This window comes from Portunus trituberculatus, chromosome 47 (assembly GCF_017591435.1).
Source record: "Portunus trituberculatus isolate SZX2019 chromosome 47, ASM1759143v1, whole genome shotgun sequence".
NCBI lineage: Eukaryota > Metazoa > Arthropoda > Malacostraca > Decapoda > Portunidae > Portunus > Portunus trituberculatus.
The window spans coordinates 6,994,992-7,021,461 of record NC_059301.1 but is presented as its reverse complement, the minus strand read 5'-3'; the positions used below and the strand labels follow the sequence as shown (position 1 = coordinate 7,021,461).

At 37.6% G+C, this 26,470-nt stretch overlaps 1 protein-coding gene across 5 annotated transcripts in view; it reads right to left on the bottom strand.

The window, feature by feature from the left end:
* The window catches only part of LOC123498003 (serine/threonine-protein kinase PAK 2-like), a 77,473-nt gene that overhangs the window by 29,447 nt on the left and 21,556 nt on the right, over window positions 1-26,470 (bottom strand). For all 5 annotated transcript variants that reach the window (XM_045245070.1, XM_045245074.1, XM_045245072.1 and 2 more), the window contains 4 exons: window positions 21,325-21,479; window positions 21,191-21,228; window positions 20,603-20,686; window positions 723-838 (listed from right to left, as the gene is read on the bottom strand). In XM_045245070.1, coding sequence (XP_045101005.1) covers window positions 723-838; window positions 20,603-20,686; window positions 21,191-21,228; window positions 21,325-21,479 — 393 coding nt within the window. The remainder of the gene's footprint in view (window positions 1-722; window positions 839-20,602; window positions 20,687-21,190; window positions 21,229-21,324; window positions 21,480-26,470) is intronic.

Below are 26,470 nucleotides of genomic sequence, written 5' to 3'. Positions count from 1 at the left end.
AAAACTGATACATACTAGGGAAATCATAAGGAAAGTAAATACATATTGCTGGTGTGTCAAGAAATTGAATTCATGATTGGATGCTTAAAGTATGTGAAATGTATTCACTTAAGCTAAAATGATTTACCAGGACTATGTGGATTTTTCTGACACTTCGTGGCCATATAATGTATAATATAACCTGGAAAATATGGCAGGAATACATAAATTTAAACTAGGTTCATTCTGGAAACTTTATCCATGACTATGTAATAAATGGATAGAAAATTACTATAGGTGAATACAATGCAGTTTTGCTCCTCATCTGCCTGCAATGATAGATGCTTAATCTATTCTCTAATACTATTCTTTAATTCAAGGTTTACATTTTTACAAGATGCATTTGGAACCTATGCCTATCCTAGCATTCTCCCTATGTAGCATCCTTATGTCATGGATAGCACTAGCATGGTCGAGGACGCACATGTTGGATGAAGGATGGAGCAAAAAGATTACTGTTCAAATCTTCAATTTACATATAGCTGTCTTTAAGTAAACTAAATAATTTGTAAGTTGCACTTTACCTGTATAAGGTAATCCCTATAGAATGTTTACTACATAGCATTATGGTGTCCATTTAGCAGTATGGGCCACTTGGATGCTTGGATTGAATGCTTCTGGTTTATGCCAACTTACTTTGCAACATATGGAAAAGAAGAATCACATGACTGTTTGTTACTCACCCAGCACCAAGCTCATGATCTCGTTCATAAAGCAATTCTGGATTCTTTGGAGAACATTGTTCCCTGAATTTTTCCATTAGTGTTTCGTCACTCATATTTTCTTTTCGTCTTCGAACCTGGACATGAAGGCAAGTTATGAGTGTCATTGTTTGAATAATTCAATTGTAATGGTCACTAGATTATCAATTATTTATATTTCCTAATGTGCAGCATCATATTTAAAATTTATTAGTTTCCTATATAAAATTTAGTAATCCAATAAATGCAAATATATTGTCAGTAAAAATTATTGGAATATGTTATTTTCTGTGTCATTCAGTTGATAAAAAACATATTTGTAAATTTTTTTCAGTAATTTGTTGGAAACACGTCTTGAATAATTGATATCTTAAAAGGAGATATTAACTATGAAGATGAGAGTGGTAACATAATTACTACTACATACAAAGTGGGCAAAGATGACATACATCAAGAAATAAAAGCTAAATTATATACATACAGTAAGTTCTCGTTTTAAGGTACTTCGTTATCCGATAAATTCACAGTAACGGTGTTTGGTAATAACTACCCTCGATTCTATTTACGGTAAGAAAAATTCAGATACAATATCCACTCGTGTTTTGTTTACACTGTACTGTAGCGCCACCACACTGCGCTGCCACCACAACAATCAGTCTATTCCCACGTTTCCCACTGAACACAAATGAAATCCTTATGCTGTGTTTTTTGTGGATATTATGAGTAAGGGCTGAAATCCCTACTGTCCCTTAGCCCGCAAAACTCGGGACACATTGACAGACGTTCATCACGCAAGACTCGGGGCACGTTGATATACGTTTAGGCATTTTGGGACTATATTTTGGCTATTTTCTTCCTGTTTTCTTTGCTTGTGAGCTGGCAACACTCATCAGGAGTAAACATATGCTATACATCACTGTGTCACCAACTCCCAAGATGGATGGTGGGAGTGATAGTGATTTCACGGTGTCCGATTCAGCCAACTCTCCCGCGCGCCTTACTAATACTTACTAATAACATTAAAACACAGAGAGAGAGAGAGAGAGAGAGAGAGAGAGAGAGAGAGAGAGAGAGAGAGAGAGAGAGAGAGAGAGAGAGAGAGAGAGAGAGAGAGAGAGAGAGAGAGAGAGAGGATACAAGGGGCATGTTTTCTATCACTCTAGCCAAGGCCGCTGGACCCGATGGGATGCAAGGCCACATATGCCGATGATACTACCTCATTCAACCTGTGAAATTTGGTAACCATAGCATCTAGAGACTTCTGTTTTTTTTTTTTTGCATTGTAAAGAGGAAGAGTTGCTTGTGGGCAGAACACCATTTGTACTCACTCGTTTATTGAATTTCTAAGTGTAATCAGTATGTGAATACAGGTATTTTGTGTATTTCTCGCCAAATCTAGTGTTAGGGGTTAGCTTTGGGAGGGACATCAAATGATAGAATACTTGGCGAGTCAAAGATAAATAAAAACATTTTCTGTATATTTCTTTTGTGCAGTACTTTACATTTTTTTATATGATTATTTTCATGTATTTTCATGTCCATAGGGGTGACTTTCGACGTGCTGGAACACATCCCCTATTATTACATGCTATAATGGGTTCGGTATACAGTAATTTCAATTTGCGGTAAGGTTTTCAGGAATGCATATGTACCGTATAACAAGGACTTACTGTATTTATACACACACAGGAGTCATGATGATGTTAAGGATGGATATAGTGGTAAATCAAGTGGAGTTTGGGGAAGGAAAATCAGAAATACTGTATGTTAAGATACATATTAATAAAAAGGAGTTAACAATCATTGGAACATACTCGTATGTGCCACCAAAAACAAACTCATGGATTAACCAAGAATATAGAGACATGATAGATGACACAATAAGGAGTCTTACAAGAATCATTAAGGAAAGGAGAAAAGTGATATTGGTAGGAGATTTCAACTGTAAGGAGGTAGACTGGGAAAATTATGAAAGTGGTATGGGGGAAGATGCCTGGGGAGATAGATTCCTGAACCAAATGATAGATAATTTGATGATCCAAAGAGTAAAGGAAAACACAAGATTCAGAGGAAACGATAAGTCGGCAAGATTAGACCTAGTTTTTACAAGGGATATACCAATTAATGATGATATAAGATACATGTGCCCATTGGGAAAGAGTGACCATGTAATATTAGAAATGGATATAGAAGAAGGAAAGGAAGATAGAGATGAATCATACAAAGGAGACCGATTAAATTACAGAAAGGCTGATATTGAGAATCTCAAGAACTATTTTAAAAAAGTAAACTGGGAGGAGATGGAAAACTCATTAACGGTTTAAGAGAAATATAACTTATTTTTGGAAATATACAAAACTGGGGTCAGGGAATATGTCCCAAAATATAGACCTAAAGAAGAAGGAAAGAAAGATTGGTTTAATGCAAGATGTGCTAGGGCAAAGGAAAAACGAGATGGAGCATGGAAAAGGTGGAGAAGAAACAGAAATCCAGAAAATAAGGAAAACTTCAAAACAGCAAGAAATGAATATGCTAAGGTGAGAAAGGAAGAAGAAAGGAACTATGAAAAGGACATTGTCGAAAAATGTAAGGAACAACCAAAATTGTTCTACAGATTCATAAATGGAAAAATAAGACAAAAAGAAACAATAGAAAGGTTAAAAGGAGAAAACAGAATGGTGGAAGACCCAAAAGTATGGCAGAACTGTTAAATAGTAAATTTCATGAGGTCTTTACTAAGGAATCCAAATTTGAAAGACCACAGGGTAATAGAGAGACTGTCTATATGAAAGAGATTAAAGTAACCAAGCTTGAAATAAAAAAGTTGATGACGGAACTAGATGAGGAAAAGGCAATGGGACCGGATGAAGTCTCAGGCAGAATACTGAAAGAATGTAGGGAAGAACTAGCAAGTCCAATATACAACATCATAAAATGCTCAATAGAAAATGGAACAGTGCCAGTGAAGTGGAAAAGAGCTGAGGTGGTTCCCATATATAAGAGCGGAAGGAAGGAAGAACCTTTAAATTACAGACCGGTATCACTAACTAGTGTAATATGCAAGATGTGTGAAAAAGTAATAAAGAAGCAATGGATTGAGTTTCTTGAAGACAACAAAATATTATCAAATAGCCAATTTGGTTTTAGAAAAGGTCGGTCATGTGTAACAAATTTATTGAGTTTCTACTCTAGAATAGTTGATAAAGTACAAGAGAGAGAGGGATGGGTTGACTGTATTTATTTAGATCTAAAAAAGGCGTTTGATAAAGTGCCACATGAAAGATTACTATGGAAGTTAGAGGAGAAGGGTGGCTTAAAAGGAAGCACATTGAGATGGATGAAGAATTACTTAAGGGGGAGAGAAATAAGGACAATAGTTAAAGATATGAAGTCCAAGTGGAGAACAGTAGACAGCGGAGTGCCACAGGGGTCAGTATTGGCACCAATACTTTTTCTCGTATATATAAATGACATGCCAGAGGGAGTGAACAGCTACATAAATCTGTTTGCGGACGATGCGAAACTGTGCAGAGTCATTAAACAAAAAGAGGATTGTGAAATACTACAGGAAGACTTAAACAAGATCTGGAAATGGAGCAAAAAATGGGAGATGGAATTCAATGTGGACAAAAGCCATGTCATGGAAATGGGAAAAAGTGAAAGACGACCAGTGGGAATCTATAAGATGGGAGATGGAGTAGAACTAGAAAAAGTAAAAAAGGAAAAGGACTTGGGAGTGACAATGGAAGAAAATAATCAACCGGTAAGCCATATTGATAGAATTTTCAGAGAGACGTATAATTTGCTAAGGAATATTGGAGTAGCATTTCACTATATGGACAAGGAAATGATGAAGAAATTGATAAGTACTAAAATAAGACCTAGATTGGAATATGCAGGAGTTGTGTGGACTCCCCATAAAAGAAACACATAAGAAAATTAGAGAGACTACAAAAATGGCTACAAGAATGGTTCCAGAATTTAAAGGGATGACATATGAGGAGAGACTAAAGGCTATGGATCTACCAACCTTGGAGCAGAGAAGAGAGAGGGATCTGATACAAGTTTATAAATTGATTAATGGAATGGATGAAGTGGATAATGAGAAACTGATCCTAAGAGAAGAATATGACTTTAGAAGCACAAGATCGCATAGTAAGAAACTAAGGAAGGGACGATGTCTGAGAGATGTTAAAAATTTAGTTTCCCACACAGATGTGTTGAGACTTGGAACAGTTTGAGTGAGGAAGTGGTGTCAGCAAAGAGTGTACTTAGTTTTAAAGAAAAATTGGATAAGTGTAGATATGGAGACGGGACCACTCGAGCATAAAGCCCAGGCCCTGTAAAACTACAACTAGGTAAATACAACAAGGTAAATACACACACACACACACACACACACACACACACACACACACACACACAAAGTGTACCAGGGCAAAGGAGAAAAGGTGGAGGAGAAATAGAAATGCAGTAAATAAGGTAAACTTCAAGATAGCAAGAAATGAATATGTTAAAGTGAGGAAGGAAGAGGAGAGGATCTATAAAAAGGACATAGTCGAAAACTGCAAGGAGCAACCGAAATTGTTCTACAGATTCATAAACGGAAAAATAAGACAAAAAGAAACAATAGAAAGATTAAAAGGAGAAAATGGGATGGTGGAAGACCCAAAAAGTATGGCAGAACTGTTAAATAATAAATTCCAGGAGGTCTTTACTAAGGAATCCAAATTTGAAAGACCACAGGGTAATAGAGAGACCATCTATATGGAAGAGATTAAAGAACGAATAACCAAACTTGAAATAAAAGAATTAATGAAGGAACTGGATGAAGAAAAGGCAATGTGACCAGATGAAGTCTCAGGCAGAATACTGAAAGAATGTAGGGAAGAACTAGCAAGTTCTATATACAACATCATAAAACAGTGAGCGGTGCTGGCTTGATGGAGTCACATGAGGATGTGGTGATGCTTGTTTCTGACCACGAGAAGTTGAATTTCTATTATATTACATTTTGCTTACTTTCCTGCTTTATTTTCCCATCTTTTATAGTTATAGCATAATAGTAGTAGTATATATAGTAATAGTATTCAAAAAGTAAGAAATTAGGAGGAAAATAGAATTTTTTGGTCTTGGGAGGTGGTTTGGAACGAATTATAATTATAATTTCTTCCATAAGAATACATGTATTTTGATGCTTTGGAGTAAGAACGTTTTGGAGTAAGAACAAAATTTTGAATGGATTATGTTCGTATTCCAAGGGACCACTGTATATACATACAGTCCATATGTACCAATGATAAGCAACACGTGTCTTATCTCATTTCTTCCTACTAATGCCACATTACATGATGCTTTTTGTACAGTCAAGACTCTTTCTGTTATTTTCTTTCATGGTTAGACCTCCATATCATTATCTATTTTTCACATAATTCACTTAGCAATGCCAGTGAACACTGCACCAGAGGTTGGAAACCATCATCACTCATGATTGAACAGCACATTAGACAGATGAGGTAACATCCCAAGCAGCATTACCAGCATCAGCCAAACACAAGTAAATTATGATATCATAGAATTTCTTTTATAATTATGATATCAAGACAGCTATAGACTTGATGGTAGAATGTTGGCACTTTGTTAATATTGCTACAGTGAAACATGGGTTGAGGCAGAAATGACTGACTTCAGTATAATGCATGAGGGACAGAGTGTAGCAGCAGCTGCTATGGACTCACTGTATTAGGTGGCCAAATGTTACCCATCAATGGGTGTGACATTGTCAGTACTACAGATATAGAAGATCTCATTGGAGTCTTAGGGCAACATGCTGACAGTAAGCAAACATAACTGATACTTGTCTAAGCATTGCAATACTCGTGATAATATGCAAAACTCACGATGGTAAGAATTTAGGACTAAGTGCCAAAACTCGGTTAGCATGAAACTCAAGAGAGGGGATGGTGTATAAATGAATGACTGAAAGATATCAAAATCTCATTTGGTCAGCAGAGAATAAAGAATCTCTAATCCTTGAATGGATAAAAGCTCCATCTTAAACTTTGCACTTTAACTGGAAGACAATTGGTGTCGCTCCAAATTTTGAGCATCCTATGATGGATGAACTGCACCTTGCATAGTTTTACAAATATTCAAAACACTTTTCCTGGTTTCACTTTACATGAACAGTAGATCTAATGTTGCAACTCTATCATGATGGCAATCAGCACCATATCTAATTCAAATGTCAGTAAGTGAAGTCCTGGGACCTTTCAGATTTGTCTAAGTGGTGAGATATTATGACCTTGGGAATGTGTATGTTCCCATAATAATCTCTCTCTCTCTCTCTCTCTCTCTCTCTCTCTCTCTCTCTCTCTCTCTCTCTCTCTCATTCTTTTTCTTTCTTTCATTCTTTCATTCATTCTTGTCTTCACTTTCACTAAAATCGACATCACTCCCAAATGACATGTATATATCACTATCCATCTCGTTGTTGTGATAGCTCCCCTCATGCGGAGGGGACGTTTCACCCGCAGTGTCATGGGGGTTGCCAGATGTCTCCTCCAAGATGGAAAGATGTGACCCTAAACCAAGATTAAATAGCAAAACTGGCAACTCAGCTCGTGGACAGTGTTGCCTGATACATAAACTCGCCCTCCGACTTGAGTAAGAAAACAGGAAGTTTAAAGAAGTGGCGCGAAAAATCATGATTACATGAACGATCACTGTCACACGAAACGTACCGCTGCGATCGTTCATCAACGATCACCACCACACAAGGGCTAGACTCCAATTTCCACTTCTTGCTCCATTCATAGATCTTGTTTAAATCTTCCTGTAGCAGTAGACAGTCCTCTCTGGTTTTGATAGCTTTCAGCAGCTTTGTATCATCAGCGAATAAATTCATGTAGCTGTTTATCCCAAAGTGAATGTCGTTTACTTGAAACATAATGGGGGCTAACACTGATCCTTGTGGCACTCCGCTAGTTACTTTACTCCAAGATGAGTATGTATCTCTGATCACAGTTCTCATTTCTCTATCCTCCAAATAATCTCTTGTCCATTCGAGCAAGCTTCCACACAGTCCTCCTATGTTCTCTAGTTTCCAAAGAAGTCTTCCGTGAGGGACTTTATCAAATGCCTTTTCAGTGTCCACGTATATTGTGTCTACCCATCCATCTCTGTTTTCAAGTCCTGCAATAACCCTGGAGTAGAAGCTTAGTAAGTTTTATACACATGACCGCCCTGTCCTGAACCCAAACTGTCTGTTCGATATGACTTGCTCCTCTTCTAGAAATTTAACCCATTTTTCTTTGATAATTATTTCACATAACTTCCCTACGACACTTGTAAGTGACACTGGTCTGTAGTTTAGTGGTTCAGTTGCCTTTACTCCTTTAACCCGTCCAGCCCCGCTGACGGCTGAGAGCCGTCGCGTATGTGTGTAACGGTCAGTCCCATTGACGGCTCTCAGCCGTCGCAAGTTCTCTACCCTGTATCTTCGTACATAATCGTCTTAGGTTTGTAATCTTCACATATGTTATGAGTCAACATACAGGGCAAGTTTACACCACATGGCAAGTTACCTACAAGTCCTCACTTGTCACTCACAGCAGGAAATATTCGCGCGCCGACAGTTCAGGCTTTGTACTGGATGCGGATAGACATGGCTGACTTCCCGCGCCGCCCGAGGCAGGAGAAGAGAATTCTTTCTCTTGCTGAGGCAATAGCTATGGTGTTAGAGTCAGATGAGTATGTCGACAGTGCCTCAGATGACTCTTCTGGGGAGGAATATGTCCCTACAGCAGAGGATCTGGAAGAAATGGAGCCTCCAATTTTACCATCGTCCCGACGTGGTTCCAGTGTGAGTGCACGCTCATACTCTTGATCTCCACCACCTCCACCATCATTACAACTACCCTCAGATGATGATACTGATGGCTGATGACGATGACGAAGATGAAGATTACCCACTGAGCTTCCTATATTCATTGGGGCTGCAGAAACGAGGGAAGAAGAGAGGACTTGACGGTGAAGTGTGTGGTGACGAGGCTAAAACATTGCCGATGCATCGATTGCCTTCTCCAACATTACCTCCCGTCTCTCCTTTGAAAAACACTTCCAAAATCTACCAAGAACAAAGAGCTTCGCAGGAAAATGGTAATGATGAAGAGATAAAGTATGCAGCTAAGCCCGTATCAACATCGATTAGACGCCGTCTCAATCGTCAAGAAATGACACATCATGACTTCCTTCATGAATCAACATCACTACATGTTGCTAAAACAACTGATGCTCTATTCAGGAACATCCTAACAAAGCAATAATATATAATATGCGTAAACCACTGCCTGATGTGATACTGAAGGACAGGCAACACTGCACCTCCCTCCCCGCCATGGGCTGGATGACTCACGGAGCATAACCCTCTCTACTGAGTGCTAAATGGCTACAGTGAGTGGTTTCATGTACTTCAGGTGTTATAACTTCGGGTTTCCAATAGATTTCCATGAAAAAAAAATTTTAGAAAAATTTGGCAGATCTGGGTATTACCTCATCCCACAACTTTGGCGGAGCTTGACGGGTTAAATATTGGTACTACATTGGCTCTCTTCCACTCTAGTGGAACTTTCCCTTCATTTTTTGAACTTTTAATTATTTTCCAAATTGGCTCCAGTAATTGCTCTTTACATTTTTTTAACACCCAGCCTGATACACCATCTGGCCCTGGCCCCATTGCTTTCCTGACTTCCAACTTGCCCATTAATCTTCAAATATCCTCTTTATGAACTGCAATTTCCTGTAATCCTTGGCAATCCAATGTCCTATTAGATTCTGTGAAGTCATCTTCTTCAGTGAATACCGTTATGAAGCTCTCATTCATTATTTCACACATTTCTTTCTCTGTTTGGTATGTCTTTCCTTCTTTAATTATTTTTTCAATTGTTTCCTTATTCTTTGTTTTGCCGTTTATAAACTTGTAGAAAAGTTTGGGTTCATCCTTGCTTTTATCTACTACATCCTTCTCAAACTTACTTTCTTCCTCTCTCCTTACTCTAATATATTAATTTCTAGTATCTTTGTACTGCCAACTATTATAGTCATTTCCCTGCTTTAAAAGTTTCTTCCACGCTTTATCCATTGCCTTTTTTGCTTGTAAGCATCGAGCATTGTACCATGCATGTATTTTTTTCTGAACTCTATAAACAGGAACAAACTTTTTTACTCCTTCATTGTATTTCTGTAAGAATATGTCATATTTCTCTTGTACAGTCTTCCTGCACATAATATTACTCCACTGAATATCAGCAAAATAACTCCTTAGTTTTTCAAAATCTGCTCTTGCATAATTTAATCTCTCTCCTTTATAGTCCTCTCTGTAACTTATCTCATCTTCCTCCTGCATTTGCATCTCTAATATCACATGATCACTTTTCCCCATTGGATTAAGGTATTGTATGACTGGAGGGGACTGCGGTTTTTTTGTGAAGACTAGGTCAAGTAACAATGGTTCCTCTTCCCCCTGTATCTTGTTGACTCTTGTATTCACTGGTCCATTGTATTAACTATAGTCAACTGTAACACTTTCTCACTTCACTGCCCAGCAATGTCCATTACTTCCATCTCTCTCCAGTTAATATTTTTACAGTTAAAGTCTCCAACTAAGAGTATTCTTCTCTCTCTTCTTATCATGTTATCCAGACACTTTATCGTCTCTCTTTGCATATCTTTATGCTCTTCTGATCCCCATGTATTAGTCTTTGGTGGAACATATGTAACTATAATTTTTCTCTTCTTCAAACCTTCTGTTCTGATTGTTACTCCCAATGCTTCCACTTTGTCCTTTTCATATTGCACATCCTCCACACAAATGTTATCACAAACCATTATTAGCACTCCTCCTCCTCCTCTTTTATCCTTTCTGTCCCTCCTCCCGGTATTATATCCTTCCTCTTTAACCCCTTCGCGCCGGATGTTAATAAAGCCCGCTTGTATGATATACGGGTGGTAGTGCCGCGCCCGAGCACAGGAAACTCGTGCAAGCTTGTCATACTTGTCGTCTTTGTGTATTATGCTGCTAATTTTTAGTCACTATATCGTCTTCGAAGAGGAAAGTGGTCGCTTCTCTCTTCGGAGAAAAAGAGAGAGAGAGAGAGAGAGAGAGAGAGAGAGAGAGAGAGAGAGAGAGAGAGAGAGAGAGAGAGAGAGAGAGAGAGAGAGAGAGAGAGAGAGAGAGAGAGAGAGAGAGAGAGAGAGAGAGAGAGAGACATTTGCTAATATTTTAGACACAAGCAGGACGCATGTAGCTTATCTTTCGAGAGGAAGAAAGAGAGAGAGAGAGAGAGAGAGAGAGAGAGAGAGAGAGAGAGAGAGAGAGAGAGAGAGAGAGAGAGAGAGAGAGAGAGAGAGAGAGAGAGAGAGAGAGAGAGAGAAAAATAGAAAATTTGTTGTTTGTGTGTGTGTGTGTGTGTGTGTATTTACCTAATTGTAACATACGGGAAAAGAGCTATGCTCGTACTGTCCCGTCTCCATATCTACTAATGTCCAGCTTTTTCTTAAAATCATGAATATTCCTTGCGTTGACCACTTCCACGTCTAAACTATTCCATGCTTCCACCCTTCTATGAGGAAGCTATATTTTCACATCTCTCCTATAAGTGGCCATTTTAGTTTTTCTCATGCCCTCTCGACATTCTTTCATTCCACATACACAGATCTTCCCTATCCATTTTTCCATGCCAATCATCACTCTGTATATTGCTATCAGGTCTCCCTTTCTCTTCTGTTTTCCAGGGTCGGAAGTTGCATTCTGTTCAGTCTGTCTTCATAAGTCAAATCTCTTAAGTCAGGCACCATTTTGTTGCAGCCCTCTGTACTTTCTCTAGTTTCCTTATGTGTTTCTTTAAGTTCGGAGCCCACTGTATTGTTGCATATTCAAGCCTCGGTCTTATCATTGCAGTAATTATTTTCTTCATCATTTCTTCATCTAAATATACGAACGCCACTCTTATGTTCCTCAATAAGTTCAATACTTCTCCAATTATTTTGTTTATATGTCTCTCTGGCGATAGGTCATTGGTAATTGTCACCCCAAGGTCTTTTTCTTCATGACTGGTTTTTATGTCTTCATTTCCTATCTTGTACATACTCCTGATTCTTCTTTCACTCTTGCCAAACTCTAATTTCTTGCATTTTGTCGTGTTGAACTCCATTTGCCATGTACAGCTCCATTTCCATATTCTGTCCAAGTCTTTCTGGAGTAGTTCGCAATCTTTGTCACATCTCACTTTTCTTAACAATTTTGCATCGTCTGCAAATAGGCTCACATAACTGGACACCCCATCCACCATGTCATCCTCTTTTCTTGTTCTAGCCTTTTCACATCTATCGTTAAACCAGTCCTGCTTTCCAACTTCTCTATGTTGTCTTATTGGTACAAATTTTTTCTCACCTTCTTTGTATATTTTTATAAATTCCTTCCACTTTTCATTTGCTCCCTTAGCACTCTTGAATTTCATCCAATTTGTCTCTTGAAAGAATTTCTTTAGGTTTCCAAAATCTGTCTTGGCATAATTCCATCTTCCCACTTTATATTCTTCATTTCTTCTAGATTTCTCTTCATCTATCACCTTGAACTCCAAAACTGCATGATCACTCTTTGCTAAAGGGCACTCCACCCTCATCTCCTCAATGACCATTGGCTCTGTACTAAAGACCAAGTCCAGTCTTGACGATGCTCCCTCTCCTCCAAACCTAGTATCTTCTTTGACCCACTGAGTTAACACATTTTCCATTGCCAGTGTCAATAGTGTATTTCCCCATGTTGTCTCTGATCCTTCCATTGACCAGTCCTCCCAACACACCTCTTTACAATTAAAATCTCCCATCATTATAGTTCGTTCACAGCCACCCAACATTTCTTCCAGACATGTTCCTGTATCACTTATCATTTCTTCATATTCCTGTACTGACCATGCATTTGTCTTAGGTGGTACGTACACCACTATGTAGTGCCTCTTTTTCCTTCATTAGTTTCTGCTCTGATCTTTAGCACTTCTGCCTTTCCCATACCTTCTTTCACTTGATCCACCTTTATATCTTTTTAACCAGCAACATCACTCCTCCTCCCATCTTACCTACTCTATTTCTTTTCCAAACATTATATTTCCTTCTCCAACCATCATCAGGTCTTCTCCTCTCTCAGTTTTGTTTCAGTAAGACCCACAATATCTGGGTTCTTGTCCCTCAAGTAATTGTTGAGTTCTAAAATCCCGATATCACTCCATTTATGTTGGAATACATTACATTCCGCTCATACGTAAGTTTCTTTAGTCCTTTCTTACTGTACTTTTCTGGGTTATGAACCACTTCCTCAGTCTCATATCCAAGATTCTCCAGAAAACTCTTTCTTCTCCTCTTCTGTCCTCTCTTCATTTTTTTTAAAGCCTCCTTTCTCAACTCATTTAACATTTCTCTTTCCTTTTCACCGAGATCTCTTCTCAACCAAATCTTCCTTGTTGTTTCCTGCTGGGCTAGCCTCCATGACTTCTCCACCAATTCATCTACATCCTTTTGTGACTTAAGTTTGATTCTTATTGGCCTCATACCTTCTCCTGTGAACTTTCCAATTCTATGGAAGTCCTCTATTTCTTGTACTAGGTCTTTTCCCTCCTCCTGCACCACATTAATGATATTATTTATCACCTTTTTTATGTTTTTCTCTCTCTCCATTTTACTCAGTGTCTTATCCTCCTCCTGTGTGTGTGTGTGTGTGTGTGTGTGTTTTCACGAATGTTACAAGGCTAGACTTATCTTTCGAGAGGGAGAGGGGGAGGAAGGGAAGGGAGATGGGAAGGGAGGAAAGGGAGAGGGGAGGGAGGAGGGAGAGAGAGAGAGAGAGAGAGAGAGAGAGAGAGAGAGAGAGAGAGAGAGAGAGAGAGAGAGAGAGAGAGAGAGAGAGAGAGAGAGAGAGAGAGAGAGAGAGAGAGAGAGAGATGGGAGTCTATGCCATTGGGTAATTTTAGACACAAGGTAGGACGCATGTAGCTTATCTTTAGTGATTGGTGGAGACAAGGATGGTGGGAGGAGCACTAGGATTTCAAGGACAGCATACGGCGTGTGTAGTTGGTATCCAACACACTATACGGGACAACTGAACTGAAGAAAGCTCAGAAAAGAAATATGACGTCTACGTAGGCGTCACCGTATATGCTACTGGGGCTTCATGACGCCTACATAGGCGTCACCATATTGAAGGGGTTAAAGTTGACATGGATCTCTTTCTTCAGTTTTGTTTCAACGATACACATTACATCTGGCTTTTTCTCTTTCAAATAATCCTGAACTTCCAATATACTTGATAACAAACCATCTATGTTAGTATAAGTCACTCTTAATTTATTGCCTCCTCCACGACCTCCTCTTTTTTCCTTAAGTATCACTTCTTTAGTCTCATATCCAGAACCCTCCAGTAAAAATTCTTCTCTATCTCTGTCCTTTTCTTGTTTTTTTCCTTAGCCTCACTTCGTAGCACTTTCTTCTTTTCCCTTTCCTCTAAGTTCATATCTTATATTATCCATATTTCCTTGTGATCGACATCATCAGCTAATTTCCCTTTTCTAGCCATTATTTCCTCTACAGCAACTTGAGATCTCATTTTCACCTTCATTGGTCTCTTACCCCTTTCAGTGTAACTTCCAGCCTAACCACTTCCTCCACCTCCTGGTCAAAATTCTTGTGTGCTGTCTTGTACCCTTTTGATAACCGTTTTGGCCATTTCCCTTTCTTCACGTTCTCTTGTGAATTTATTTGGATTTTTCTTTTCTCTCATCCCGTAGATCATGAAGTTTTTTTTCTTGTCCACTGCATCCCACACCATACTTTTCTTTTCCTTGATAACTTCGATTACAGCAACTTTTGTGTTCTCGTAAATTTGTCTCTTTACCATTTCTGAAAATTTTACTTTTTCCTCTTCTTGTTCTTGTTTCCATTCATTTCTTAGTTCTTTCAATTTGTTATCACCTAGACCATCTTCTTTCTATCCTGTCTGTAACCTCTTGCTGCACTTTACCCTGCAAGTTCTGCCATGTGGTTTTTAGAGCGTCATTTTGCTTCCTTATTTCTAAAATCTCCTCTTTTAATTCCTGGTCTATTCCACTGACCTTTTCACATTCAGTTATTCTCAATTTCAGGGCTGTGTTTTCTGTTACCAGTTGGTCATGTTTGTCCATGAGACTGGACATCACCTCCTTCAAATATCTTAATTCTCTCTCTCTACATTTACAAGTCTTCTCATATTTCCTCGTTCATCTCGGAAACCCAAGAAATCCTTACCCATAGTATCTTCAGTCAGTTTTCTTAAGCCAATAAGTATTTCTATATAACGTTGATTTTTGGCTGGCGTATGTTTTGATTCCTCCATGCACCTGGCAGCGCTACTTGGTTCCATATCTCTCTCTTTATCTATTCCTTAGCTATACATAATCTAACACTTATTTCATTTGGAGATAGGAGAACCTATGGCCCCCTCTCCCCCTGTACATGTCTAGGCCTGGGTCCAAGTCCTTCTGTAGCAATCACTGCGAGCTGCTCAGACACGTTCGTCCTCGACGATGGCTCCCGTGTGTGCTAAAAAATGACTGCTGGTTGTCAAGAAAAGTGGCTTTGGATTTGAACCATTGAGGTGCTTCAGTCCAATCTCTCAGTGAGCAGGTTTTTGTTTATACCAAACTGACACCACAACACATTTTCAAGATAAACATAAATAATAGGATAACAAAGGGCCACCAGGGCCCATCTAAGTTAACTAGGTGAACTGTATTCATTTTATCTTTCAAACTTTATCTGATATTACATAACTCTTTCTTTCTTGCCTATTTCACTCTATCAAAATCTCTGTCACACGGAGGACGGCTCGTCTCCGGTTGCGGACGGGAAGAAGGAAAATACCTATGGTGTTACAGGGCCCGGGTAACTCTAAGCTAGTGTCCTGTTAATGTCCTACTGTCGCTTAGTGTTGAAAGTGAGGGATATGGAGAGTGGTCCCTGAGAGGAGAGTGTGGGCAGTGATTGTTTTGGCCGTAATCAGCTGATGATAACAAACATGGCATCTAGACAAGCCAGAAACTTTGAAGGTTTTATAACTACGCCAAAAGGACTAGAGTAATTAGATATGGATGCAAGAATCCAGGCACTGGAAAGTAAGTTCTTAAACATTTTGTCCATAGAAGAAAAACTGGATAGAGTTCTAGCCAAGAATGATTTGTTCAAAAAAGAGATCTATTTGTTAACGTCAGAGAAGAAAGAGCTATTGAAGGAAAAGTAGAGATGGAGAAAGAAAACCAACAACTAAGGAAACAATGTGAAGAGATGAAGGCTAAACTCATGGAAATGGAGATGAAAATATCTGAAGGGGACTTGAGGAAGGAGGAATGCCTTTATCTAATTGATACCAGGATGAAAGAAGTACAAAGGTCGTTTAGGGAGATAGTAAAAAAAGCAGGAAGAGGAAAATAAAAGGATTACACAGAGGGAAATGGTAAAGGCACTAAAGGAAAATGAGTATGTGGTGAGAGATATTGATGAAAAGAAAAAATGTGTGATCATAATAGGATTGAGGGAAGAAACTAACAGGAACTGGCAGGACAGGAGGGATAAGGAAAATGACAGGATTAAGTCTTTACTGAACAAGATCTCTGTGGAAGAAGAGGACCTATATGCTGAGGTAGAAGAAAGTGTGAGATTGGGAGCTTTTGAGAAAGGCAAGAATAGACCATTAAAATTGAAATTAAAGTCTCAGGTGGCAGCGGAGGCCTTGTTGAGGAGGGCTTGGAAACTTAAGGACTCTGAGGAAACCAAAACAATTTACATAAGAAGAAATTTGTCACAGGATGAGCGAATGAAAATGAAGGAGCTTGTAACTGAAGTGAAGGAGAGGAATGACGAATGAACAGAGGAGGAAAAGAGCAGGTTTTTTTGGAGGATGAGAAATGGGAGGCTAAAGAAGTGGTGGATAAAACAGACGGAATAGACATTACATGGAAGAATGAGACTAGGAATGGAATAAAAGTGACTTACACGAACATAGATGGATTTCTGTCTAAGAGGCTAGAATGTATGGATTACCTAAGAAATAACGAACCGGACATAATGTGTGTAGTGGAAACAAAGCTAAAGCCCGAAATAAAGCTAGACTGGTTTGTTGTAAAACACTACAAAGTATGGAGAAATGATAGAAAAAATAAAGGAGGTGGTGGTATAATGGTTCTTACTAAGGAAGATCTGATAGTGAAGGAGGTGAACTATAGTAAGAGAAATGAGGAAGTGATAAGTATGCTTATAACAGATGGCAAGAGGGACATTAATATTATAACAGTATACATACCACCCAGAACCAGTGCTTGGGAATATGAACAGTACCAAATGGTGATGAGAAATACTCTAGACAGAATGAAGCAAGAACTCATCAGAAAGGATAGAGTGATGATATTTGGAGACTTTAATTGCAAAGAAATAGTGTGGGAAGACTACGAAGTGGTGAACGGTGGTGAGTGGGCAGAAGAATTGTTAAAGGTAGCAACAAATAACTTGATGACACAGTGGGTGAGATCACCAACAAGGTGCAGGGGACAAGATGTTGCAGCAAGGTTGGATTTGGTATTTACCAGGGCATCTCTAAAAGAGGAAATTGAACATGAATGTCCCTTGGGGAAAAGCGATCATGATGTCCTAAGCTTTGAGCTGGATACGGAATTAAGCACGAATAAGATTGTGGAACGCAGGGAGGAAAAATTAAATTATACTAGGGCAAATTATAACCATATGAAGGAGTTCTTTAATGAAATTGACTGGTCCGTGGTATACCAGGAAAGGGATATGCAATTGAAATACAATAAATTTATGGATTTGTATAATTCTGCTGTGAAAATGTTTGTGCCATATCACAGAAAGAGGACTTTAAATAATAAACAGTGGTTGAATAGAAATTGTGAAGAAGCAAAAATGAACAAAGAAAAGGCATGGAAGAAACTTAAGAAAAGCAGTGATGTATTATCAAGAGAAGTCTACAAAACAGCAAGGAATAGATATGTTGAAGTAAGGAGAACAGCACAGAAGGAATATGAACAGAGGGTGGTGGAAAACTGTGATAGTGACCCAAAATGTTTTACAAATTCATAAATGGAAAACTAAATAAAGGGAGGCAATAGAAAAGGTAAAAAACGGGGAAGTATATGAAGATGCTGGAGATATAGCTGAAATTTTGAACGACAACTTTTGCAAAGTGTTTACAAAGGAGGAGCATTTTATGGGAGGAAGGCCTACGGAAATAAAGCAAATGCAGGACATCATGGTTACTAAGGAAGATGTAAGGAAAATTATAAGCAATCTGGATATTAATAAATCAATGGGGCCTGATGGCATATCTGGGAGGTTGCTAAATGAATGTAAGGATCAATTGTTGAACCCGTATTTGATATTGTGGAAACCTCCATACGAACAGGATTAGTCCCGAAAGAGTGGAAAAGAGCTGACATTGTGCCTATATATAAGAATGGTAGTAGAATGGAACCGCTAAATTATAGACCAGTATCGTTGACTAGTATATTGTGCAAGGTATGTGAAGAAGTAATTAAAGCTAAGTGGAGTGAGTATCTAGAAAGTGAAAACATTCTGAGTGAAAGGCAGTTTGGTTTCAGAAAAGGAAGATCGTGTCCAATTTATTATGTTTTTATTCAAGAGTGACTGACATACTACAACATAGAGAGGGATGGGTGGATGCTATCTACCTGGACTTGAGAAAGGCCTTTGATAAAGTACCACACAATAGACTGATGTGGAAACTAAAGACGATTGGAGGAGTAAATGATAAACTAGCAAAATGGATGGAAAATTACTTAATGGGAAGAGAAATGAGAACAGTGGTGAGAGGAAGGAAGTCCGAGTGGAAGAAGGTAACCAGTGGAGTTCCACAAGGGTCAGTGCTGGGTCCCATCATGTTTTTGATTTATGTTAATGATATGCCAGTAGGAATTGACAGTTACATGAACATGTTTGCGGACGATACTAAAATTATGAGGAGAGTAAAGAATGTGGAAGATTGTAACAAGTTACAGGAAGATCTTGATAAAATATATGAGTGGAGTAAGGAGTGGCAGATGGAATTTAATATAGACAAGACCCATGTTATGAAAATGGGAAGAAGTAGATACAGACCAAACAGGGATTACAGGCTGGGTGATGAGAAAATTAAAGAGACCAATGAGGAGAAAGACTTAGGAGTAACCGAGCAAAACACCTTGTCACCGGAGAAACACATTAACAAGAATTTTTGGAAAACATACAACATGCTTCACAATATTGGCCTTGCATTCCACTACCTAGATGAAGGAATGATGAAGAAGATATTATGTACCTTAATAAGACCCCAGTTAAAATATGCAGCATGTGTCTGGTCACCGTATATGAAGAAAAATGTGAAGAAGGTGGAAAGGGTACAGAGGCTGGCAACAAGGATGGTACCAGGACTCAGGGAGTTAGACTATGAGGAAAGACTGAGGAAGCTGGGGCTGACCACATTAGAAGAGAGAAGAACAAGAGGAGACATGATAACTATGTATAAATTGGTGAACAAGATTGACATACTGGACAGAGAGTTGATAAAGGTGACCACAAGTAATCATCTCCGAGGACATGGAAAAAAAGCTAATAAAGGACATTTGTCTAAATGACGTGAGAAAATACAGTTTCCCGCATCGTAGCATTGATAAGTGGAATAAACTGAGCAGTGATGTTATTGACGCGGTGTGTGTCAATTAGATGAAAGAGAGATATGACAGGAATGGACTAGGAGACAGGTCACAGAGAGCTTAGCTCTGGCCCTGTAATACACAAATAGGTAAATACAAATAGGTAAATACATAATCTGTATTGCATCCAATCCTACTTGAACCTGCCTTCAACTTTCCCTCCACTAGACAGTAACCATTTAAACAGAACACTTATTTAGCAACAATCTTACATATCATGATGTTCTTATTATATTCTTTGCATACAAATGCAAAATTCATCATTGCTTGTCAATAAATAACCTGTCCACTTGCTTGTCCCACCAAAGATTTCTTATGAATATACATTTCTTCAAAAAATTATAAACATCTTTTCTTAAAAAAAAAAAAAACTTTTCAGTTACTAGTTTTAATTTATCACAGAAAAACTACAGAAAAATAAAGGAAAACAAGAGTTTTAAGTTAAAGAAGTTATGTGATCATTCCAAACAAAAAGCAGGAAAATGACTGAGCACAATTCAACTTATGAAATCGAGAAAATAAATAAATAAATAAAAATAGAAAATAAAATAATGTAACATCAAGTACTGCAGGAGGATGTGAAATGGTGTGTAATAAACTAATGTGGCACATAAGAAATCAACAATGTATGGTATAAGTAGTGTGTGATTAAGCATGTGTAAAGCTCTTCTCTTTTGTTATGTTTTATGGCAATGCATGACTGGTTATGGTTATTAATTTTTTTTGTATTGATATTTTGGGGGGACAGGCAGAATACAAATTCTCTGTAAAGTATTATTACTATTATCATTATTGCTACTGTTATCATTATTATTATTATTATTAATCATTGTTATTATTATTATTATTATTATTATTATTATTATTATTATTATTATTATCATCATCATCATTATTATTATCAATATTATAATCAGTTATTATTATCATTATTATCATTATTATTATTATTATTATTATTATCATTATCATTATAATAATTTTTATTATTATTATTACCATTACTGCTACAACTACATCATAATGGACACAAACTGCTAAAAATGAGGTATTTACCGGCACAGGACTTTCCTTATTTTCTCCATCAGGAATTTTTGGTGGATCTTTGTGCATGATGTGGGCTGATGGTGCACCAATAACCTTTTGGGAAATTATATAAGGGTTAATACATAGTACATAACATGTCGACAATGTTAATTATTTGTTAGATTATGAATAATAATTCTAAGAATATGTGTAGTATCTCATCCATTAACTGTAAATATAAATGTGGGTAATATAAAAAAGGTAATAAATTCAAATTGAAATTAAAAATGGTACTTGTGTTCTTTTTATGTTTTTTCTTTTAGCCATACAGTTTTATTTTCAGACTATAACAAAATCTAGTAGAGTGTAGATTACTCCTATGATCTGATTCACCAATTTCTTTTTCTCTTTTTACATACTGGTTTTGCAAAAGAAATAAACCATCCAATGCATGACCTCATAAAAGTGAATTAATCTTTCCTACTCTTGTGAAGCTGTCTTTCGTTAATACATGATATTTCAAGTTTAGATATAATAAGCTAATCAAAAATAAGCCAGACATTGAAAGTGATATATCTATTTAGTAGCTTGAAATACAGGAGAGAGTCATACACTTACTTGATTATTGTCTTCATTTGGCTCATCAGTGTCCTTTCCTGCAAGAAACACAATATTTTCATTATACAACACAAAGGTTCATATAGGTTTAGTAAAAACGATGGGTTTTAAGTAATAAAAATCTGTTTACATACCATTTTCAAAGATGTTTTCTATAGCCTCAGTTTCTTCTAAAATAACTTCAGCTGTAGGTATTATCTTTATTGCAGTTTCTTTTCGCTTAATAGAATATTTAAGATATTTTGCTGCAGATATGGCTGCTTCTGGGTTGTTCACCATCTCATCCTCACTGAAAATATACATATTTATATGCAAATATACATGCACACACATACACGTACACAAGCTGATGACTGGTTGAGGCGGATGCAAAACAAGAGCTCTGGCATGGGTTACACTGCCAATTCCTGACCATGAAGACCAGCAGACTTGGTGATGTGTTATGGGGAGGATAGGGGCTAGGTTAGTGAGCCTGTCTCCAAATTACATTGAATTTGCTTATGTTGAAGCTGAGAAAAAGTATGGAAGGAGATGAGGATATGGACAGCACAGTCAGTGCTGCTGCCTTTATAAACAAAGGAGCTAAACCGAGAGGCAGGAGTGAAATTACTGAAACACCTGTAGGATTAAGGCAGCTACTAGATTGGATTAAAGGGAGGAAATTCTCCTGATTTAGGGAGAAAACAGCCAACATGAGAAGGATTATTTCAATGGACAGTGAAATTAAAGTTTTGAGGTACATGGTTGCCAGGATTTTTTAACAGGATCAGCTGATCATGGAAAACCTAGAGCTGAGAGAGATATGTGAAAAGTTAAAGAGCACAGTTACAATGAACAATGACATGAAGAAAACTCTGGATGAAATAAAAAGGGAAAACAGCACCCTTAAGGGCAAATGTGCAAACTATGAAATAGGACTACAGTGATTTGAACAAAAGCTGGATACCAATGTGGAAGATGGAAAGAGGATAAGTGAAACAAAACTAGATGAATGAAAGGTCTGGAAAAAGAATAAGATAAAGAAAAAGTTAACTTTATTGAAGAAGTTAAGCAACAAATAAGAGAGAAAACAAAAGAGTTATACAAGTGATTAAAGTAAAAGAAGAATTAGTGAGAGATACGGTGGACAAAAAGTGCATGGTTATATATGGACTAGAAGAAAAAAAAAATCCTGTAAAATTTGTAAGGGAGAAGAAAGAGAAAGAGATAATTAAGGAAATTATCTCATTGGTTCAAGATAAAGAACAGTCTTGAGAAAGAAATATAAGAAAATATACAGACTTGGTAAATTTAGTGAGGGAACCAAAAGACCACTAAAAGTTAAAATGAAATCGCAAATGGGAGTAGAAGAAACATTAGTGAGGATTGGAGAGTTGGCTGGTAAGGCAGAATATAAAAATATTTGGATAGAGAGAGAGATGAATCAGATAGAAAGGGAAAAAAGAGAGAGAACTGAGAAGTGAAGCCAAGGAAAAAAAACAAGAGAAGGACAGAGAACAAGAAATTCTACTGGAGAGTGCTAAACATCAGGCTTGAGGAAATGGTATATTTGGGAAGGGGGAGGAAAGCATTAAGACTTATGTCTACATATATAGATGGATTTATATCAGGATGCTTGGAAATGAGAGATTATATATAAGAAAAAAGACCAGACATGGTATGTATAACAGAAACAAAGTTAAATGAAGATGTTCAAGTGAATTCTAAAGAAAAGGGTTATAATGTTTGGAGGAAAGACAGAAGGGGAAAAGCAAGAGGAGGAGTACTGATAATGACTCAAGAGGATATATACGTGGAGGAGGTACAGTACAGAAATGGACTGGCAGAGGTTCTAAGCATAACAATAAGGGAAGAAAAAGGAGTATCATAGTTGCATATGTGCTACTGAAGACTAATATATGGGGGCTTGATGTACATAAAGAAATACAAAGGAAAGTGCTAAATTGCCTAGGCAATATGTTAAGGAAGGACAGAAAAAGTGCTATTTGTGGGAGATTTAAACTGTAAACATGTAAATTGGGAAGAAATGGATACAAACAGTCATGCTGGATGCTGAGGGGAGGAAGAGTTACAATTGGCAATGGTAAACACACTGGACCAATGGGTAAAGGACTATACAAGATATAGATGATATAGATGGGAAGAACCATCAATGCTGGATTTGGTTTTCACAAAAAAAAAAAAAAAACAATGCCTTGTCTAAACATCAAATATCATAGCCCAATAGGAGAAAGTGATCATGTGGTCCTAGAAATTGATTTAGAGAATCAGGAAATTTTAAAATGCAATGAGGGACACGAGCAAAAATGACGGAACCACACCAAGTCAAATTTTGGAGGCTTAGGCTACTTTGGTAGTATTGAGTGGAAGGAAGTTATGCAAGGCAAGACAACTCAAGAGAAGTATGATAAATTCCTAAACAAGTATAATAAGAGAGTAAAGAGATATGTTCCCGAATACAGAGTAAAAGAAAAGCAAACACATGTTGTATAATGCTGCATGTGCAAAAGCTAAAAAAGTGTAAGGATGCAGCTTGGAAAAAATTAAGGAAGCAACGGTATGAAGCAAATAGGAAGCAGTATAAAGAGGCACAAAATGAATATATTAAGATAAGATGGGAGGAGGAGAGAAATTTTGAAAAGGATGTAGTGAAGTGATGTGAAAAGGAACCCAAGATTTTTTATAAGTATACAAATGGAAAAATGACAAACAGAGACCATTACTAAATTAATCAAGGGAAATAGGATGTATGAAACTGCGGAAGAAATGAGTGAACTTATGAAGGAGAGCTTTGAATCAGTATTTTATGAAGAGGGAGAGTTCATAGAGCCAAGCAACCAAGAGACACAGGTAGGATTAAGAGACGTCATGATAGAAAAACAGAAAAATAGAGAATTACTAGTATAGGATGTAAGAAAAGCAATGGGGTCAGATGGAATGTCAGGATGTAGAGAACAACTGGTAAAACCAATTTGGGACGTAATCAATAACTTTCTAACGGAAGGGATGGTATAGTCTCAGTATATAAAGGAGGAAAAAGACTGAGCCCCTAAATTATAGACCAGTGTCACTTACAAGCGTTGTGGGAAAGATCTGTGAAATTATCAAGGAAAAATGGTTAGAATATCTGGAGGGAAAGGAAATAATAAATAACTTCCAATTTGGTTTCAGGAAAGGAAGATCATGCATAACAAGTTTACTAAACTTTCATGGAAGAGTTCAATGGTACTTCGACATACAAATTTAATTAGTTCCATTACAATTGTTGTATATAAAAAAAATCGTATATTGAATCAATTGGGACACGTCGATAGACGTTTAAGCGTTTTTGGGCTATATTTTGGCTATTTTCTTCCCGTCTTCTTTGTTTGTGAGCTGGCAACACTCATCAGGAGTAAACATATGCCATATGTCACTGTGTCACCAACTCCCACGATGGATGGTGGTAGCGACAGTGATTTCACGGTGTCCGATTCTGCCACCTCTCCCGCGTGCCTTACTTCTACACCTCGGATCTCTTGCCATGTAGCAGAAAAAACAATATCTGAATGAGAGTGGTATCAGAAGAGAGAGAGAGAGAGAGAGAGAGAGAGAGAGAGAGAGAGAGAGAGAGAGAGAGAGAGAGAGAGAGAGAGAGAGAGAGAGAGAGAGAGAGACAGGATACAAGGGGACTGTTTTCTATCGCTCTAGCCAAGGCCGCTAAACCCGATCAGACGCAAGGCCACAAACACCGATGATACCACTTCATTCAACCTGTGATATTTTGGTAATCAAAGCATCTAGAGACTTCTGATTTTTTGCATTGCAAAGAGGAAGAGTTGCTTGTGGGCAGAACATTATTTGTACTCACTTGTTTATTGAATTTCCAAGTGTAATCAGTATGTGAATACAGGCTATTTTGGGTGTTTCTCACCAAACCTGTCAAGTTAGCGCGAGCAAAAACTCCCAACTTACATTCGTACTTACCAACGCTGTGATAGAACTTCGTATATGTAGTAGAGAGGAGGAATTGGCGAGTTACCCATGTCTTACTATTGGCACACCACATGACCTGGAGTTTTTCTTTTAACACCTTAAACACCTTAGGTGCTGTAAAGGCCCTGGGGTTCTCAGAATGATACACCAACAATGGTTTGACTTTACAGTTACTACTAGCATTAGCGCACAGGGCTAAGTCACAGATACGCACACCACTTTCATATTTTGCAATTATCTTGTGTTTCATATCTATTGTGAGACTCTTCTAAGTTTCTTCTTTTCAGCCTTTTTATTTTTACTTTTGGAACCCATGATCCTCATACGAGGTCTTGAGTTCACAAAACTTAAGAAAAAATACACACTGCCAAGGAACACAGACACATACATGCACAAAGGATGAACAATGATACACAATGCGAACTGGACACTGCGCCACCAACTGATGGCTATTCGTATTTTAAAAATATCTTTGTATTTCGAGGCGTAATTTATATGAAATTTTTCATTGTATATCAAAAATTGTATGTTGGAGCGTTCGTATCTCGAAGTATTACTGTAATAGACAAAGTACAAATAGAAGACATTGTAGGAATACAGGGAAATATCTTAAAGTGGATGACAGACTACTTAACAGATAGGGAAAGGAGGACAATGATAAGAGATACCCTATCAAGCTGGAACACACAGGTTTCAGTGCTGGCACCAATTATGTTCAAAGTATATGTAAATGATATACAAGAGGGTTTGAGTAGCTATATAAATTTGTTTGCAGATGTGAAGTTTTTCAGAGTAATAAGGAACATCAGTTACTGTATGGATTTACAGAAAGATATTGACAAGATTTGGAACTGGAGCCAAAAGTGGAAATTAGAATTGAATACCAGGAAATGCCATGTAATGAAAATGGGTAAAAGTAATGAAAGACATACGTGGGAATATAAAATGGGAGAAGAGATTAAAATGAGAAGGAAGGAAGAGAAAGATATGGGAGTAATTATACAAGACATCCTGACTCTAAAGTGATACATAAATGGACTATTTGCTTCAACATACAAGACACTAACTAACATCTCGGTAGCATTCAATTACATGAATAAGAGTATGATGAAAAAGATAATAACCACTATGATAAGACCTAGACTGGAATGTGCAGCAATGGTATATCAAGAAACTAGAAAGAATCCAAAGGACTGCTATAAAGATGATCCCAGAAATAAAGGATCTTCCCTATGATGACAGACTGAAGGAAATGGAATTACCAACCTTGAAAAATAAACGAGAAAGAGAGGACCTAATAATGAT